The 18,589-nt window shown below is 34.9% G+C and overlaps 1 protein-coding gene across 3 annotated transcripts in view; it reads right to left on the bottom strand.

The window, feature by feature from the left end:
* NDUFS4 (NADH:ubiquinone oxidoreductase subunit S4) overlaps window positions 1–17,635 on the bottom strand; it is an 88,248-nt gene extending 70,613 nt beyond the window's left edge. For 2 of the 3 annotated variants that reach the window (XM_023523611.1, XM_023523613.1), the window contains exon 1: window positions 17,489–17,635. In XM_023523611.1, the coding sequence (XP_023379379.1) occupies window positions 17,489–17,586 (98 nt within the window). In that variant the 5' untranslated portion in view covers window positions 17,587–17,635. The remainder of the gene's footprint in view (window positions 1–17,488) is intronic. The other variant, XM_011380603.2, reaches the window with a different exon arrangement.
* Window positions 17,636–18,589: the final 954 nt, after the last annotated feature.

Genomic DNA, 18,589 nt, shown 5'->3' with positions numbered 1-18,589 from the left:
TGACTTGACTAGACTACTGCTATTGTTCATCTTCAGTAAACCAATATAGAGGCTGTAAACGGGGCACCTCTTTAAGGAGGCCCCTGCTTCCTGACCTGACCACAGACCATTCCCATCATCATAATTTATTACCTACCCTTTTAGTTTATCATGGTATCACCTCATTGAGCTACTAAGATTAAAGTGATATAAATGATAAGCACTTAGCATTGTTCTTGATATATTCCAAGTAAAATTATTAGTAATCATTATTATTCTTGAGAAAGTAATGTTGTTAAATTTACAGTGAAATTTCATTTAAAGTTTTTATTAGCTTAACCTGAACTTTATGCCAATTCTAAGACATGGATTCAACTACAAAAAAAGTTCAGAGTAAAAACTTAACAATTCACTTCCCTAAACAGCTGCAGTAGATGTTTGCTACCTATGACCTATTTTAGAGCAATCGTTTTTGGAAATAAGGCACAAATCAAGGAAAGTTTTAGTAATAAATTAATGTAACTAGATGTGAGTTCTTAATTTAAAAAAAAAAATTGAAAATATCCTGCACTAGATAACAGAACAGTAATACTCTGAAATACCGTATTTTTTAACTCATGTCTGTAAACTTGAAAAACTTAATTTGTTTAAACAAATTCAAAGAGAATTTTAAAAAAACAAGTGTAAATTACAATCTAGACTTTATCACCTCATAAATGTAACAAAATATATATGCACAACTGCACAAAAGATTACATAAAAATAAAGACGCACACACTGAACTTCACAGTGGTTAGCTTAATGAAGAAAACAGCCTGCTTGTTATTCAACGAACAGTTTTACAGGCCTTCACACCATTTAAGAAAACTTCAACTATTACTAAGATTTATCCAAATTCAGTTATATAACTCAGATTACTACACCTGAACAGAGTAATTAAAACTCCCACTGACTTCTCTAATTACTTAACTAAACACCCAAGTCTGACTTTTAAATAAGTTTTGTCAGAATTGTATGTGATTTGATTTCAATCACAAAACTAATAAGAACATGAGACATAAAACCAGCATTTTTTCCACTGACTTTCCATAACATTCCATCTTTTAAAAATATTCACCCGAAGATTTTTAAAAATTTAAGTGTAATTAACATATAACAGTATATTAGTTTCAGGTGAATAACATGATTAGACATTTGTATAAATTGTTAAATGACCACCATAATAAGTGTAGTTACCATCTGTCACCATACATAGTTTCAACCTTTTTTCTTGTGATGAGAACTATTTAAGATCTACCCTCTTAGTAACTTGCAAATATGCAATACAGTATTATTAACTATAATCACTATGCTGTACCTAAAGGAAGATGTTTGACTTTAAAATATTTTTGGTTATGTTGATAAATATTCAGGCAGTAAAATACTCTTTGAAGAGAAGTTTGAAAGATCTGGCCAGAGTAAATATTATCAGCTACAAAATAGTGCATATTCGAAAAGCCCAGCTGAATTCTGCTGGCCACATATATTTAAGAATGTATACAAAGATTCTAATTCCTATTCTCAATTCATTAAACATCTGAAATATCTACTAAGTCTTCTGCACAATGATATACCCAATGGCTGGCCTTAAAGATTTTATTGGGGGAAGGCAGACATGTAAACAATAATTTCAATGTCACTGCTTTGAATACTAGTGGTAATTTCTATAATAAAGGAATATACAAAGTGCTTTTCTATTCATGGAGGAACAACTCTGCATTGGGGAATGGGAGGTGTGGTGGGATGTTGCAGGGCTGTAAGGAAAAACTTCTTTAACACTGTTGCCTGAGCTGTTCAGATACTTTGCTTTCATTGAGCATCCAATGCTGCAGGATTGAGAAAAAAAAAAAATACATCTAGCATATTATTTCGCACATTTAGTGCCTATTATGTGTAGTACAGTCTTGACAAACACGTTCAAAATTTATTTTTAAGTAAGGTATAATACCTTAAAACTAGTAGTTTAAATTTTGGTTGAAAAGTCATGAATTCTTTATTTTCTCAAAAATTGCTTATTTTTCCACAATGCTTTTTTTGCCTTTTCCCAACTCCCTTCCAGCAAATTAAATGAATTGATAAAATTTAACAATATCTACAATATTCCATATGTCTTAAACTCTAACATTCCATTTTTTGTTTTTATTTCTAAATAAATAAAACTGAACAAATTTAAGTAAAATTATGTGGTTTATTTAATATAGACTATAACAGTAGAATATGTAATTCTCAATCTCAACTGTCAGGGTTTATTCTGTATATCGAGCACTCTTCCATTCCAATCTGTAGTATAATAGCTACACAGCTATTACGGAAAAAAATTTATTTTACTATTGGCAATTATTTAAATTTGCAATACATTTCCATCTTTTCCATTTCTTTGATGAAAAATTTTGGAGTGTTAGTAAAAACTTAAATCACACAAAAAGCCATGTGACAGAATTACACGTATACATTTTAATAAATACTGCCATAAGATAAAAGTCTGTAATACTATTATTCAATATAAGGAAGAAGCAGGATGCATCATAAAACTATAAAAGTCATCATTTTTCAGTAATCTATAACGTCATGGTCCATGACAGTTACATTTAAAACCCACATAGTTATAAGGAAAACAAGTATCTAAAATGCTATTCTGCTTAAGGAGATGCTGCTGTGAAATATTTTTAAAATTTTTATACTATTCCATAATCAAATGAGCACAGATGTTTACTGAGTATCAATTACAGGTTAATCATTGTGTTATGCTATGAAAATGCAAAGGTAAAGAAGAAACAGTTCCTGCTCTGAGACCTTAAGTCTTGTGGGAAACACAGACAAGGAAACAGGCAATCACAATAAAGCATAATTACTCAGAAGAGGTAAGAGGTAAGGACAGGGGGCTCTTAGATCACAAAACTAAGCTTGTGAATTCAAAAAATGCTCCTTAGAGAAAATGATTCTTAAAGTTTCACCTCAAGGATGAATAGAACTTTAATAGGCAAAGGTGTTGAGGTGGTGTAGGGGTAGGGAAGACGGAGAAAGCAGAAGAAATAATCTACGCAAAAAGAACCTTAATTACAAAAGAGAGCAAGCATACAAGCGCAAAGTAGTTTAGGATCACTAAAATATAGTTTGTGTATGGCTGGAGACTGGGCCAGAAGGACGAATGCCAAGGAATGAATAAAAGATGCAATCAGGGAATATGAAGGAGTGACTATGTGGCATGCTGAGAAGTTAAGACTTTATCCTACAGGCCAGCAGTCCCCAACCTTTTTAACATCAAGGACTGAAGCTCCTATGAGAATTCTTTGCCTGATGATCAGAGGTGGAGCTGAGGTAATGATGCTGGCACTGGGGAACGGCTGCAAACATAGATGAAGCTTCCCTTGCTCATCTCCTGCTGTGTGGCCTGGTTCCTAACAGGCCACGGACCAATCCATGCCCTGGGGGTTGGGGACCCCTGTGTAGAGAACAAACTAAGATTAATGACATGGAGACCAGTTAGAAAGCTGGGTTGGCAGCAAGGATAGTTGCATAAGGATGGAAACTGAATGGGGGTTAGGAAAATGAGTACTAGAATTGAATGGCTAATTGACAGAAAGCCTAAGAGGAAGGAGACAAAAAAGATGCATAGGTTTCTAGCTCAGTTAACTGGCTAGGTGTTGGTGACAGTAATTAAGAGGGCAAACGAGTGGTGAAGATGATCATCATCAAATTGTTTCAGATATGCTGTGATTGAGATGCCTCTGGAAAATCCAAGAAGAGAAGTCCTGTTAGGGGCCGAGAAGTCAAGAAGAAGATGCAGAGACACATCTTATATGGAGAGTAGGTCCTAAAGTCGGTGTATTAGGCAAGAACTGCAAATAGTAAAATTATCTTTGGAAATCCTTTAGAAGCCCCGATTCCCCAGTGGAGACACACATGGCATCTCTTAATAAGCCAGTCCTCTAGCACTGGAATAAAAAGCCATTTCTTTGGTTGGGTTCTAAATGATCACTAGAATTAACTTGAATTTTTAAATGTTTTTAAATACTTTCTACTCTTTTTTAGTTGCCGTGTATATGTGCTGACTTTGAGTGAAATGAGTGCACAATGCAAATAAACTACATATATTTAGGCTTTAGAAAAAACAGATGGTAACTGAAGTCATAGTAGATGAGATACAAAGAAAGTGTATTAGTTTCCTACTACTGCTGTAACAAATCACCAAAAAGTTGGTAGATTAAAACATAATTTATTCTCTTACAGTACTGGAGGTCATAAATCCAAAATGAATCTCATAGGGCTAATATCAAGGTGTCAGAAAGGCTGGATCCTTCTGAAGTCTCCAAGGGAAAATCTATCTGTTTCTTGTCCTTTCCAACTTTTAGAGGCTGATGGCATTCCTGAGCATGTGGTCACATCACTCCAGTCTCTGCTCCCATGGTGACATTTCCTTCTGATTCCTCTTGTATCTTTCTTATAAGAACCACTGTGATTACATCATTGTGCCCACCAAGATAATCTCCCATCTCAAGATCCTCGATTTAATCCTATCTGCAACGACCCTTTTGCCATCTAAGGTAATGTTCACAGGTTCTGAGGATTAAGATGAACATAACTGGGGGGCGGGGGTTTATTCAGCCTACCAGAGTATGCAAAAAAATAAAGGTATTGGAAATTCTCTAGTTCTTAAATTAGATGGTGAATCCACACAAATTCATTTTGTCATTATAGTTCAAGGAATGGGCAAAAGATGATGGGCATTCAAAGGGAACTGAGAAGGAGGAGATGCAAACTAGGAAGTCAAAGGAAGAATCTTTCAAGAATGAGAAGGTCATCTTTTTAGACTGCAAAGGTCACATAAGATAAGGACTGCGAAGAGTCTATTCATTTAGCAACAGGGTCACTGTCAACCTTGATGAAAGCTATTTCAGTGGAATGACAGATGCCAAAAATAAAACACATTGAGCTGAGGAGTGCGTGGGAGGTCACAATCTGGAAAAAGCCAAGTGCAGATAATTATTTTATAGACTCATGAATAAAATACTGTTAATAAAAAGACAAGATCCAAGATACTCTGATAATACAGAAAGAGGAAGTAGAATCTAGGAAAGGTTTATGAAAAGGGAAAAAAAAGAGGGGTGAAATAACAAAGGAAGAGAGAAAAAGAAGCCACAAAAGAATAATGACGATGCTGCTGATGTTAAAATTTATTTGGCACTTAGCATATGTCAGGCACTGCCCTAAATACTTTATAGACTTTATGAAACAGAATTATGTCCATTTTATGGAATAGAAAACAGACACAAATTAGGCACAGAGCTAGGACTCAAATTCTGGTACGGCTGACTTCAAAACGTGTGCTCCTAACTCCAATAGAGTAGCTCAAGTATGAGAAAGCTAATACAGCCTGGTGGCATGGCTACTATCAAGAGTTAATAAAAAAAACCTCTGGAAAGCAGTTTTTGCCAAAGCCAGAGTCAAGGACAGTAGCAAGAGATTATTAAGGGAGCTGGCCATATCAACAGTTTGAACTCAAAGCCAAAAGATGAAATTTGAGCCCAAAATTAAAACTTAGGCCCTAATTAGGGGCCACTTACAAACAGGAACTAAGATATACTTAAAGCATGAACTTCATCAGCAACAGAATAACGATGCTTTAAGTCTCAACTAAGGGAAGAGGAAACTGAAATTTGTGAAATAACCTCAGATGCATGTTGTATCCATCCCACTGCTAACTAGGAACTGAAATGGTACGCTGAAGCACACTGATAAGATGGAAGACAAGGCTGCCACCATAGTTATCAGAGATGACAATGAGACGGGGCAAGAGCCTAAAAGGCAACTATAAACAAAAGTCTCTATGTTGAATACTTTAGGCAGTATCAGTGAAGAGAAAATATATGCTCATCCAAATAATGAGATCATCCAGGCCACTAGCTTTGTTACATTCTCAAAGAAAATTCTGTAGGCTGATCTTTGTTTGTTGGGATATTATACACAGTCCTTGGTCAACTACCTGGTACATAGTATGGGAGTATTCTGCTATCCTGAATTCTTTAAAGGCTGAATTGTATGGAAGAAACTATCTCTTCCCTGGAGTACTTCTATTACTATTTACAGATAAGGGAGTTTTAAGATGTCAGTTTCCCAATCCTTTGTCATGGCTTTCAGAATATTGGTGAATAAAGCAAATTCCAGTAAATATGAGTTAATTACAACCCAAAGAATGGGTTAAACTATAATTGTCAATAGACTATCTAAAATGAGATCATTCACTTTCATGAGATGAAATAACATACATAAAGCAACTACTTCAGTGCCCAATTGCTGAATAAACGATACATTAGAATTCTTATGATTAGCACCATCCCCCCAAAATAGGTTACAGAGACTTTTGAGTTTTAAGGAAGCCTGTAATCGACACCTTTGGTACATCATATTCTCTTGGCCCATCTGACATTTCAGCCACAGCTATAGGAGCTCATCCTCCTGCATCCTACCTCAAGTAAACCTATTATGCCTCAGGGTCTTTAGGAGCACAGGTATAGCGCAAAGCACAGGAGAGTTAACACCTTCATTAACCAAAGGGGAATAAGAACCAGTAGATAAATGTTCAAGCCTTCCATCTTCCAAATGGACATTACTGAAAGGTATTCTGCATGCTTCTTAGGGAGTTCCAGTAGAACTGAACCTCTATGGCTCACAGCAGCAATCTCAATATTGTTTCTTCTTCCTTCCCTATTTCACTCCCAGGCTCCTCACTTCTAATTCCTAAGTCAACTCTCAAATAAATCACCTATACCCACATGCCAATCTAAGACAATGCCTGTCCACAAAATCCTGAGAAATGATCCTTTGCTTGACTACTTCTACCCTACACATTCATCTTCAAAGCAGATGTTCTGAGGACATACCTCCTAGTAAAGTCTGTAGAAATGCAGTCTTTTGGGACTAGAAAAGAAAAAAGAAATACAAGTATTTGTTGAATGAGTGAACACACCTTTATCAAGTAAACTCTTAAAGTTCATTAGGAAAAAAAGTCAGCCTACATAATATATATCAACGTTATTTGTTCCCTAAAGATATCTAAATATAAAGTATTCCTGTTCTTAATTTTTGTTCAGGGAGCTCACCTTTCATTATATCTGACTTCCAGGGTTCCTATGATCTACATACATATGATATAGCAGTATAATTAGCATTACAAATAATGACTATATAATAGTAAACCCTTAGTCTGTTTAATCTGACTCAATTGAGTATTTCCAATTTTTTTTTAACTTGGTACCAAAGAAGGGGATTTCCAGTAACCTCCTAGTGATAAAGCTATGAGATATAAGCCTGAAAAAACTTCCATCAGCTATGATTGCTGCCACACAGGAAATAACAATCTGAAGTAGTAGCTGTCAGAGAATGTCAGAGATAAATTAGAAAGAGCCTGGTAGCTTCCTTGCTCTGGTCCCTGAGACTGGTTAGCTGTACTCTTGCTCTTTCCATTGTTTGGTAACATAAACCAATTCCTTCTTGTTGCCTAAGGCAGTCATTTGAGTTTCTAGGTTTCTGTCACTTGTAACTAAAAGATTCGACACAAGAGCTAGTATAAACAAAATATTGTATAAGACCTAAAATTCTCTAGGGAAGGGCTACAAAGTCTGGGATCCATGAATCCTCTAGAAATGTAACACTGATTTTATATATATGAGTGCAACTATTTCTAGAGAGGAGTCACCAAAACTTCCATCAGTGCCTCAAAATAAATCTCTGACTCCCACACCCTTTCAAAGTAGTTAAGATTTATTGGCTGATGGTCTAAACCAGTGACTTGATATATTTTTGTACCCACTTACATGTGCAACAAACATCCATCTTTTATTAAATGCCATGATCTTCAACTGAGGGCATATGTATTTTGAAATCCTTCCTCTGCCCCATTTCTAAGATTCTGGGATGTTAACTACTCCCTTCCTCCCACCACAGTTGAGAATCAATGGTTTAGAATCTGATCGTATGAAGACCTTTTTTGAATCATCTTTGAATCTTTTAAATCTATTCAGATGTGCTAAAATGCAAGACATATTAGAATTTAGCTTTAAAAATAATTCATCATAGAATGGCTGGTCCTGTTAAGATGTAGTAAGCATATTCTATCCTGTCTCTCTGACTGAATGCAACCATAAACTCTGGACAAGATGTATGGAAAAGCTATTTGAAGACTCTGAAAAGCAAATGGGCAGATCAGGGAAGATCACCAGAATTCAAAGTACCACTCAACCAGCAATGAATTTACCAGAATTTTTCCCTCCAGTATCCCCTGCATGAACTTAAAGCAGCAGGAAATCCACAAGTAAGCCTTTCTCCAGGAGAAGCACTCTGTCTGAAGGAGCTAGAAAGGGGACTAGTAGAAATGGACAAGAGTAGAAATTGCATTTTTTTTTTTCCCTCTTTTCTCTGTTCTCTCATGCACCATGCACCAGCCATAGGCAATCCTGTGGCCACATGGAAACCTGCTAGAGTGAAAACTCTGAGGGAAGGAAACCTTCTTTTTCCATTCATTGTGATTCTAAGAAGGTAGGACCAATACCTACTGCTTTTTTTTTGTTTTTTTCTTCTTTCTGTCCTTCCATCCTTTAGTCACCGATGCAAGTCCAATTGTAGGACTGCACTACAGAGCAAGGTAAAAAGAGCCACTGGTTTCTGGATGGAAACTGTAAAGAGAAAACCCCGGGAATTGAGTTTTTCATAACATAATGGAATTAAACTAGAAATCAATAATGGAAAGATAGAGAAATCTCCAAATCCTTGGAAATTAAAACATCTCTAAATAATCCATGCACCAAAGAGGAAGTCTTAAGGGAAATAACAAAATATTTTGAACCAAATGAAAACAAAATATAACATCTAAATTTGGGGATGAAACTAAAGCAACTCAAAAGAAAACAGATGATGAGGAAACACTTTTAGCTCATTTTATGAGTCCAGTATTACCACAATACCAAATCTATACAAAGACAGTATGAAAAAAGAAAATTACAGACCAATATCCTTCATAAACATGGCTATAAAAATCCTCAACAAAATCTTAGCAAATTAAATATGGTAATATATAAAAAGAATTAATACAACAAAGTGCGGTTTATCCTGAGAATGCAGGGCTGGTTCAATATTTGAAATCAATCAATATAATTCACCATATTAACAATCTGAAGAAAAAAACCACAAGAATCTTATCAACTGATGCAGAAAAGGCACTAGACAAAATATAACATCCATTCATGATAAAAACTATTAGCAAACTAGGAGAAAACTTCCTCAATCTAATAAAAGGCACTTCTACAAAACAAACAAAAACCTTTACTAACATGATACTTAATGGTCAAAACTTAATACTTTCCCCTAAGACTGTTAAATGGCAAGAATGTTACCAATCTTATTTAATATCCTTCTGGAAACCAAAAAGAAACAAAAGGTGTAAAGATTGGAACAGAAGAAATAAATTGCCCTTATTCAAAGACTGCATGATTACCCACTTAAAAATCCCAATCTACAAAATATTTATAGAACATATGAATGTCGCAAGATTGCACAATATAAAGTCAACACAAAAATCAATCCTATTTCTATATACAGTATGATTAGAAACTAAAAATTTTAAACGATGTTATTTACCATGGCTCCCCAAAATGCAGATACTTAGGCATAAATCTAATGAAACAGATATAAGATCTGTATATTCAAAACCATGAAACACTGATGAAAGAAATCAATAAATAATTGAAGAGACATATAGCATATTTATGTACTGTAAGACTCAACATAGTAAAAATGACAACTCTCTTCAAATTAAGCTCTATATTTCAAGCAATACCAATCAAAATCCCACCTGGATTTTTCATAGATATAGATAAGTTGATTCTAAAATTTAGATAGAAAAGCAAAGGAATTAGAACAGCTAAAAAATTTTTGAAAAAGAAGGAAACTGGAAGAATCACAGCTACTGAAGTACAATACACATTTATTGTAAAACTAGAGAAAGCAAGACTGTGTGGTATTGGCCAAGGGATTTACATCAATGGAACAGAACAGAAAATACAAAAATAGACCCAGACAAATGTAGCCAAATGATTGTTGGAAAAGGTGCAAAAGCAATTCAATGGATAGTCTTTACAATAAATGGTGGCGCAAAAAAAAAAAAAAAAAAAATTTAACGTAAATCTCACACCTTTTATAAAAATTCACTCCAAATGGATCATAGATCTGAATGTAAAACCTAACACATCAAAACTTCAAGAATAAAATATAGGAAAAAATCTTCATGGTCTAAGGTTAGGCAAAGAGTACAAAAGTACAACCCATAAAAGAAAAAAAGTGGTAAGCTGAACTTTTATCAAAACTAAAAACTTTTACTCTGTGAAAGGTACTGTTAAAAGAATGGAAAGAAAAAAACGGATTGGGAGAAAATATTTGCAAACCAGATACATGATAAAGGACTTGTATCCAGAATATTTTAAGAACTCTCAAAATTCAACAATAAGAAAATAATATATAGTTCAAAGAAAGATACTGGCAAAATGGAATACATTCTAAGGACTACCAACAGGTAGTCAAACATTAAGAAATATGGTCATTAAAAAAGAGTAAACAAACTAGACATGGTAAGCCTGAAGCACAAACTTGGGAGGGAGAATGAGTGATGACAAATGTCTTCAATTGTCTAAAGAGCTGATATGTATACAGGGGTCAGGATTTTTGTATATAGAACTAAAAAGAAACATCATTTGCCAATGAGTCTAAAAGTATAGAGGGTTTTCTGGGGCTACCAGATATTAACCATATATTTCTCAACTTCTAGACAATCAAGAAGCAGGAAGTTCTAGAGAATCTTGCATTAAAATAAGGGTCAAACAGGATGATCCTAGAGTTTTCCTCCAACTCAAACATTATGACTATGATCTATAACCTCTAGAGGTAACTTACCAAAGTAAAAGGCCCTGAACATCAAAAAAGATATCCCTTCCTGCCAAAATATCACCTTTCATTGGACAGAAATAATTATAAAGTACTTTAAATTCCAAATTAAAAAAAAAAAAAACTAACCATCTTAACAAAGTCATATTGAGACATTTAATTCTATCTCATTTGTATTAAAGATATTAAAATTAAATTCATATTACTAATGTCTAAATCTAATTTCATTAGACTTAAAAGACAAAAGGTATAAAAATAAATTTCATGCAAATTTCTATATTTTTGAAGAAATCCTTTGAAAAAGAAGTGATCTTTTCACATAAAGAGTGGTAGTCCTCAAAAGAGCCAAAACATCTGTATTCACTTTAAAGCTCATCAAGACAGAATGACATTTTTAGGAGAAGCATATGGCTTGCTAAACAGTCATCTAGAACAGAATCTTTTGTCTAGTAAACCCTATTCAAGGTCCATTTACTTATGTATAGAGTGGCTGAATAAAGGAAAGAACATATTTTTAAGTCCTAGAAAATACAAAGAAATAAACTCTTCATCTAGTTTTGTTAAGGATATAGCAAAATATAATACAAAAGGAACCAGATCTTTATTTTGAGACGGTGCTCTCAACATCTGAAACAATTCTAAGAAATCACTAAAACAAAAGAATTCTAGAAAAGCATGAAACTTTCTTAGAGAACTATATCCACCAAAGACAATCTCCCTAAAAAAGGCATTTCCATTTTAAAGGATAAAACACTTTCTTCTTAAAACTTTGAAGGGCAGAGAGTTCAACAGCTGCGCTATATTAAACCTGAGCCCTTCCAAAAGGAAGAACAAGAGTCTCCAGAGAGTGAGTAACATGGCCTGCTTTCTCCAAAATTATCAAAATGCCTGCTTTGCCTCAAAGGAAAGTTTCTCCAAGAAAAAGCCTCTATAAAGTGCATGGGTGAAAAACATAAAACTTAATTTACATTAGGAAAATATGAAAAAATTGAGGGATATTTTGTTTGTTTCTGGAAATCTTCACCCTTGCCCCAAGGAAAAATTCATTTTGAAGTACTTAACAGTCCTACCTTCCCATCAGAATCAACATAAAACTAAGTTTCAACCTAAACTTACTGAACCAATATTTATTGGGGCCAAGGCATCTGAATTTTTATGCACACAACAGGTGATTTTGATGCACAGCAAAGATTTAAAAACCACTGAACTGGCTGGAGCATGATCCATCCCACAAAGAAAAACTTAAGTCTAGTGAGTAAAGGTAGGAAGAAAAGGTCACATTTGAGCAATTAACTAGCTGTAAAGAACCTAAGGTTGTATTCACCTATCAAAATAATAACAGAGAACAGAAGGAGAATTTGAAATAGAAGTTCTGAATTGCTCTCATGTCATTAAAGGACAAAAGACTTCGAACAGTTTGCTAAAACATCCAAATATTTAGATGAAAATCGTTATGAAGAAAGTGGCCACTGCTTAATTCAGGTACAATAAAAGTTCCATCAGAATGCTGGACACTGAAAACTAAAAAAGAAAAGTTATATTAAGAGCTCACGTATTATATGTAATTATCTATCAACCTTAAAAAATACCAAAGCTTTATTTACAACAAAGTATATTTCAGCCATCATCAGAGTTTTATAACCCTACTTTATTTTATATAAAATTCTAATAGGTTTACTTACTTGGTGTTCAAACTCATGATAAATGAAAAGGGGTAGGGAAACTGCTAAAGGGAAGCAGACCAGTCAAGGAAGGATACAAAAACACTCTTAAATAGCAGACACAAGAACTCAGAAAGCATAAGAGACACCTGATAGTTTTTAAAGGCGGCAGAATACAATAACTTTTTCCTAATGATCACTGGAGTTAAGAAAACAAAAAAATATGTTCACTATACCTTGTTAATGCATACATTACATGTATCTTTTTTAAGAGGGTAAGAAAGTATATAAAAAAAATCAAGTCAGTTATAGAAAGTCTCTCACCAAAAATTATTATGAAATTTAGGGAAGAAATCCTTACTAAAAAACAAACAAGCAAACAAAAACTCTAATTTCTCAATTGGAGAGACTCTCACTGTACAAAAGGACCAGTGGAGTGAAAGTAAAGAGCATTATATAGTCTCTCAAATAAAGAACATGACCTACTAAAAGGAAAAGAAAAAAGATACTGAGATTTTAATTTACTATCAGACACTATTTCTCACTGCAAAAGTCAACATATTCCTTTAGACTGCTAAATCAGACTGTCCCTAGTAATGTACTGGCAGGCATACCTCGGAGATGCTGCAGGTTCCATTCCAGACCACCACAATAAAGAGAGCTATAATTGTTTTTTTCTGGTAGAGGGCCTTGCCTTAAATTTGTAAAAACAACACATCTGTGAAGCACGATAAAGCCACACGCAATAAAACAAGGTACGCCAGTAAACTGAAAAAATCTGTTTCTTCACCTGTATTTGTTTCCTCATCTGAAAAAATGAAGAGACTAGGAACACCTGAATTCACAGGATTGCTATGAGAAATACATAAGATAATGTAGATAAAGTCCTTGGCACAGTGGCCAATACACAGTAAGTGAGAAATAAATATTAGCATTATTATTAATTTGTGCTCAGAATAAAAGCCATAAAAATGATTCTCAACTTTCACCAAGGGATATTATTTGTAGAAGCTTTTCCATTTAAAATTGTTTTATTCTGTATTAACCCCATACCAAAACAAAGACTTCTTCCAACATATATTACACAAGAACTAGGTTGCTCCCGCTTTCTCCATTAAGCCCCATGTATTACTAACTTTTAAAAACTTCCTGTAAAGTAGCTTGCAGAGAACAAGTCTCATGATCACATTTAGTCACTATTATTCCAAAAAAGCTCTCATGTTCCATGAGTACCCTTTCCCAAATAAATTCATTTCCACCTCTTTTAATCTGAATACAGTAGTCAGGAGACTTGTCAAGAAAATGTATGAGTATTAAAAAAAAAAAAATCAATTTATAAGACAACTTTAATCCAGAGGCAGTTTTAGGTGAATATCCTAAACTCAAACTATTGCAAATAATTAGGAAAGAGTATGTGTTGTAGATATTTATGTAGGTTAGTGTCTACTTGGCTTTCACTGATCTGGCTATTACTAGAAATACTGCTTATGGCTTTCTGCTTTTCCTTACAATCACACATCTTTAAAAATGTATTTACTCATCTATGTAAGCATTTACTTGTTATGTGTGAGCCATTGCACTAAGTGCCATGAAGTACACAAAAATAAAATTTTTTTCCATCCATCCAAAAGCAAGTGACCTCACTCCTGATATAGCAGTCTAGGTGCTAATACCTAGTCATTTGCAAATGTGTATGTGTAAAAAAGTCAGCATAGGTTGCTATACTGAGGTAACCAACAACCCAAACACCTTTGTGACTTACAGCAAAGGTTTATTTCTTAGTCTCTTCATATTTTATACAACCTACAAGAATCAGCTTCTGCTTTGCTCCATGTTATCTACATTCCAGGATCTATACTAAAAGAAAAGACCTGATCCAGTATGTGTCCATCCCACAGCAGAGGGAAAGGGCCATGAAAAAGCATGGGACAGCTCTTAAAGTTTCTGCTTGACAATGCTTACCATATCCAGTTAAAACATTTGACTGGCCAATCGGGTAGTGATTTATGATCCTCTAACTGGGAATGGAAGCAAATATTTTAAACAATAATTCCATCTATCACATATCTATCACCAAGACTAATGAAAAGAAAAATATTCAGGCTATTCAAACCGATAATAAAATTAACATTTATTTAGGTAAGGTTTACTTACCTAAATGTGTGCCAGATACTATTCTAATATTTATTAGTATTAAAATATTTAATTCTCCTAAGGAGAATTCATCCAAGATGACTGTTACTGATGAAAAAGACCAACTAATTATGTTTTTTTTTAATGAGGAAAATAAGCCACACAATAAAACCTTTCAGAAGATATTTTAAAAACATTTCAAGTGCACAAAACTTGGCTTTGATATGTTCCAAAGATAGCAAAAGTAGCTGCCCTACAGAGAAGAATTTGTTTATCCCAGCTTATCTCAAGTAGAAGCCAATCTATTGGTTTTAAATGCCCTAAATGTTTCTCAAATTTGAGCTGAGACAGTTTCTCATCAAGGTTTAATAAACACAGAACTCTTTGTCAACCGTAGGGCCTCTTACTTATTGGAGGTTCCTGCAGACTGATAATTTCATACTGGCTTACCTAATGCTGAAAAAGGAAATAGAGCAACAGAATAGAGCAAGACTGGAGTACAAAATAGGCCTCAAAAAAAGGTCCCACCTACTCAGTTCCCACTAAAGTCATTAACATCTGCTGCAGACCCTGAGCTATGTTTGAGGTACACACCAGACTCGGTCCATACTGAGAAGTGATGAAACTGGGCTAGGTGAGTATTAGTGAATAGGTTTAAAGAAAACCACCACCACAAAAAAACCACTGCATCAAATGTCCTGAGTCCTAAGTGCTGCTATTTTAAAATAGAATGACATTTTATCTGGCTTTCATATGAATATCCTAAATAGTTAAATTAACCCTGGAAAATCCCTTAGGAAAGTCATGGAAAGTAAGGATAAATGTAGGCCATTTATCAGGTTTTCCCTCCTCTTCAGTCCTGGGAAATGAGAAGCACATAGAAACTGAGACTCTAGAGCATGAGCTAAGTATCTAGTTCAGCTGAACAGTCTACGCTGTTTAAATATTTTTTTCTCTTATGTGTACATGTTGTTGGATTTCTAGTTTTTTATTTTTTTACTGATATATTATAGTTAAGTTCATTTAAATTAATGTAGCCGTTAACTGCTTCTTTCCTTCTGATAGTTCCTTTTCTCCAATACTTAATTTTTTTCACTACTCCCCTCCTTAGCAAGTGCCTTACTGATTGAACCCTCTCATTTTACTCAAGTGATCTGAAATGTTACATCATTTACAAATGTTTTCTAAATATTACAATAAAATGCTTTTTAGATGTAGATTTCCCCATTAATTAGTTCTTTTTGCACACTCAACCTTTTCAGATCCTCATTATTCTAAAATCGTAAGAGGAAAAGAGTACTTCAAGGAAAACCGAGGAATAGATAAGGGAGAAGGGCCACAGATTTCCCTTAAAGAGAGATAAACAGCATAAGCTCTTCCAGAAAAAAAGTGGTACAGAAAGCAAAGCAAATGTGTCATTTGACTTGTGTTTAAATTTGTTTTCCTTGGCTTTTAAGTTTTTTAAAGTGTAAAACGAAAGTCATGATTTTAAATTTTATTTTCAAATCTCTTCTAACACACCTGTAAACAGAAAATTCTTTAAATCTGAATAAGTAGTACTAATTATCATCAAAGTTTCCAAAATGTAATATCTTAACTACTTTAACTGCTGACAAAATGGCTGTGACTTATATACAGCCATGTTTTGATTAGCCATGCACCAGTGGACACTTCAAATCTGTTTTCAGTTCTAGGGCAACTGTGAATACATTATTATTTGGGAATGCAAAATTAATCTCCATAATATCTAGAACGAGAACTAACCTGAGCCACTTCTATTCAAGCCCGAAGTCAACCAATGGAGTATTTTACCTTAAAGAAATAATTTTTATTCTTTAATTTTCCATTCCTACCCCATTCACATCAGTCCATCCAGTCTTCCCATTTTTATTCTAAGTATTTAGTGTCGTCTCAAAAGCACGCATTAGACACTAAATATAAACCCTGGTTTATATTTATAAACAAACAAGCTGTGAAAATAGCGATAAAACATAATCATTCGCAGATAAAAATGCTTGTGTGTGTGTGCTGTCGTGTTAGTACTATTAATAAAGTCGGGAAAATAGGGAAATAGAGGATCAGATGATACAGTTGAAAAAATCACCATCACAAAAATGCTTCAAGGCAAAACAATAACAACAAAAATTTCTGAATTATTGTGAGGCTTTAATAAAATTCTGGGTGGGAAACCTCCCAGCATTACCACCAGCCTTTAAAAAATTAATTTCCAATATTACTCGCAGTGATATTTTTACTAACATTGAATTCTAACCAAGTTTTCCTCCCAAGCAGACTGATGAATAAAACGATCTTTCTGTCCAAAAACCTAATCAACTACTACTTAAGCAAAGACGAATTTATCCCACAAGTAAGGGCTGGAGTGACGGGCAAACAGGTGCAAAATAGAGGGGTGCGGTTAGTGGGGCGAAAAACCTGTGAGACTCCTCCCCTTCTCTGGGGGCTAGGTAGGGCTCGGCTCGCCGCCCCAGATACAACCCCACCCCACAGACCCTCTCCCACAGCAACTGTGCAAAGCTTCCAAGGAACCAGAGGTCGTCCACCTCCCACCTCTCCGCATTCACACCCGACTCGCCTGGCCAGCGCCCCTAGATCGCCGCTAGTTCGCCCGCCCTCTCCCGAGAAAAGGGTCAACAGAGGCCTTCTACGGGACCCAGCCAGCAGAGACCTCCGCCAAAGTGAAGAGACCCGAAAAGCTCGAAGAAGAAACCTTGCAATAGCGTTACCTGGTCGGAACCCTGGAAACGGAAATGGCAGCTACAGACGCTGCCCTTCTCCCCCACAACGCTTGCCTCAGCGCCACTGACATTGAGACCGCCGCCATCTTGCCGCAGGCAAACACCAGGACGGATCACCGCAAGGGACAAACTTTCTTCGTTTTCAAGCTGGTGTAACTGCAACGTAATGGATTTGGGGGTGGGGGAGAGTTGTTTATTTTATGCTTATTTGGGCTTTTGTTAAATATTGGAGTTTAGAAAAGAGGTGAAAGGTTTGGGTGAAAGAGATAAGTAGGAAAGCGGATAGGAGAAAAATGCAGAAGTGCATTAAATGTAAATACTACCCCTTAAAGTGTAATCTTTGTTTCTTGTTAGGATTAGTTATTTACTCGTTATTTAATGAAAAGACAAAAAAAAAAAAAAAGCAAAACTTTAAAATTTAAACACCTGCAACTCATAATTTTTTTCAAAGGACTCAATATTTAAGGCTGAGCCCAATGGAAGAGCCAGAGGCTCTCTGGGTTCTTGAGAACCTAAAGTAGTACTTTTCCAAAGTGTTGCCAGATTCAGTTTGCAAGCCCTCAGGAAAGGGCTGTATTCTGTTTGATGTTCTGTAGTTATAATGATCATTTTTTCCAAACGGAAACTCCGGACACATGGCCTGCAAACGATTATTTTTTCGATGCGTGGATTTATATGAAAAAACTAATGGAACATAATATTTCATATCACTGTTTTTCCTATAATTCCTGAATATGTAATCATAATCCAGACACCAAGAATATTATTAATGCTCCATACATATAAAACAAAAATTATCTTCAAGACAAGTGTTGGAAACATGTTTGTATTGTGGGCTACTGACTTTAAGATTAACTGTGGATTATATAAAATAAAAAGCAGGTAGGTTTGTGGGGTTTGTTTTCAAAGAGATTTTTAAAAGAGAAATGGCTGCTTTTAAAATTAAGCACATTAAAACATAACCTTTATTAAAAGAATAGGATTAACAGGAGGATGAGGAATGACTCAATTCTGCATTATGACCAAATAAAAGAAAGCTTAAGGAAAATGAGGAAAGAAGATTCAGCACGATAGTACCTAACACCAAAG

This window comes from Pteropus vampyrus, unplaced genomic scaffold, assembly GCF_000151845.1.
Source record: "Pteropus vampyrus isolate Shadow unplaced genomic scaffold, Pvam_2.0 Scaffold397, whole genome shotgun sequence".
NCBI classification, from domain to species: Eukaryota; Metazoa; Chordata; class Mammalia; order Chiroptera; family Pteropodidae; genus Pteropus; species Pteropus vampyrus.
This window is presented reverse-complemented; position numbering and strand designations above follow the sequence as displayed.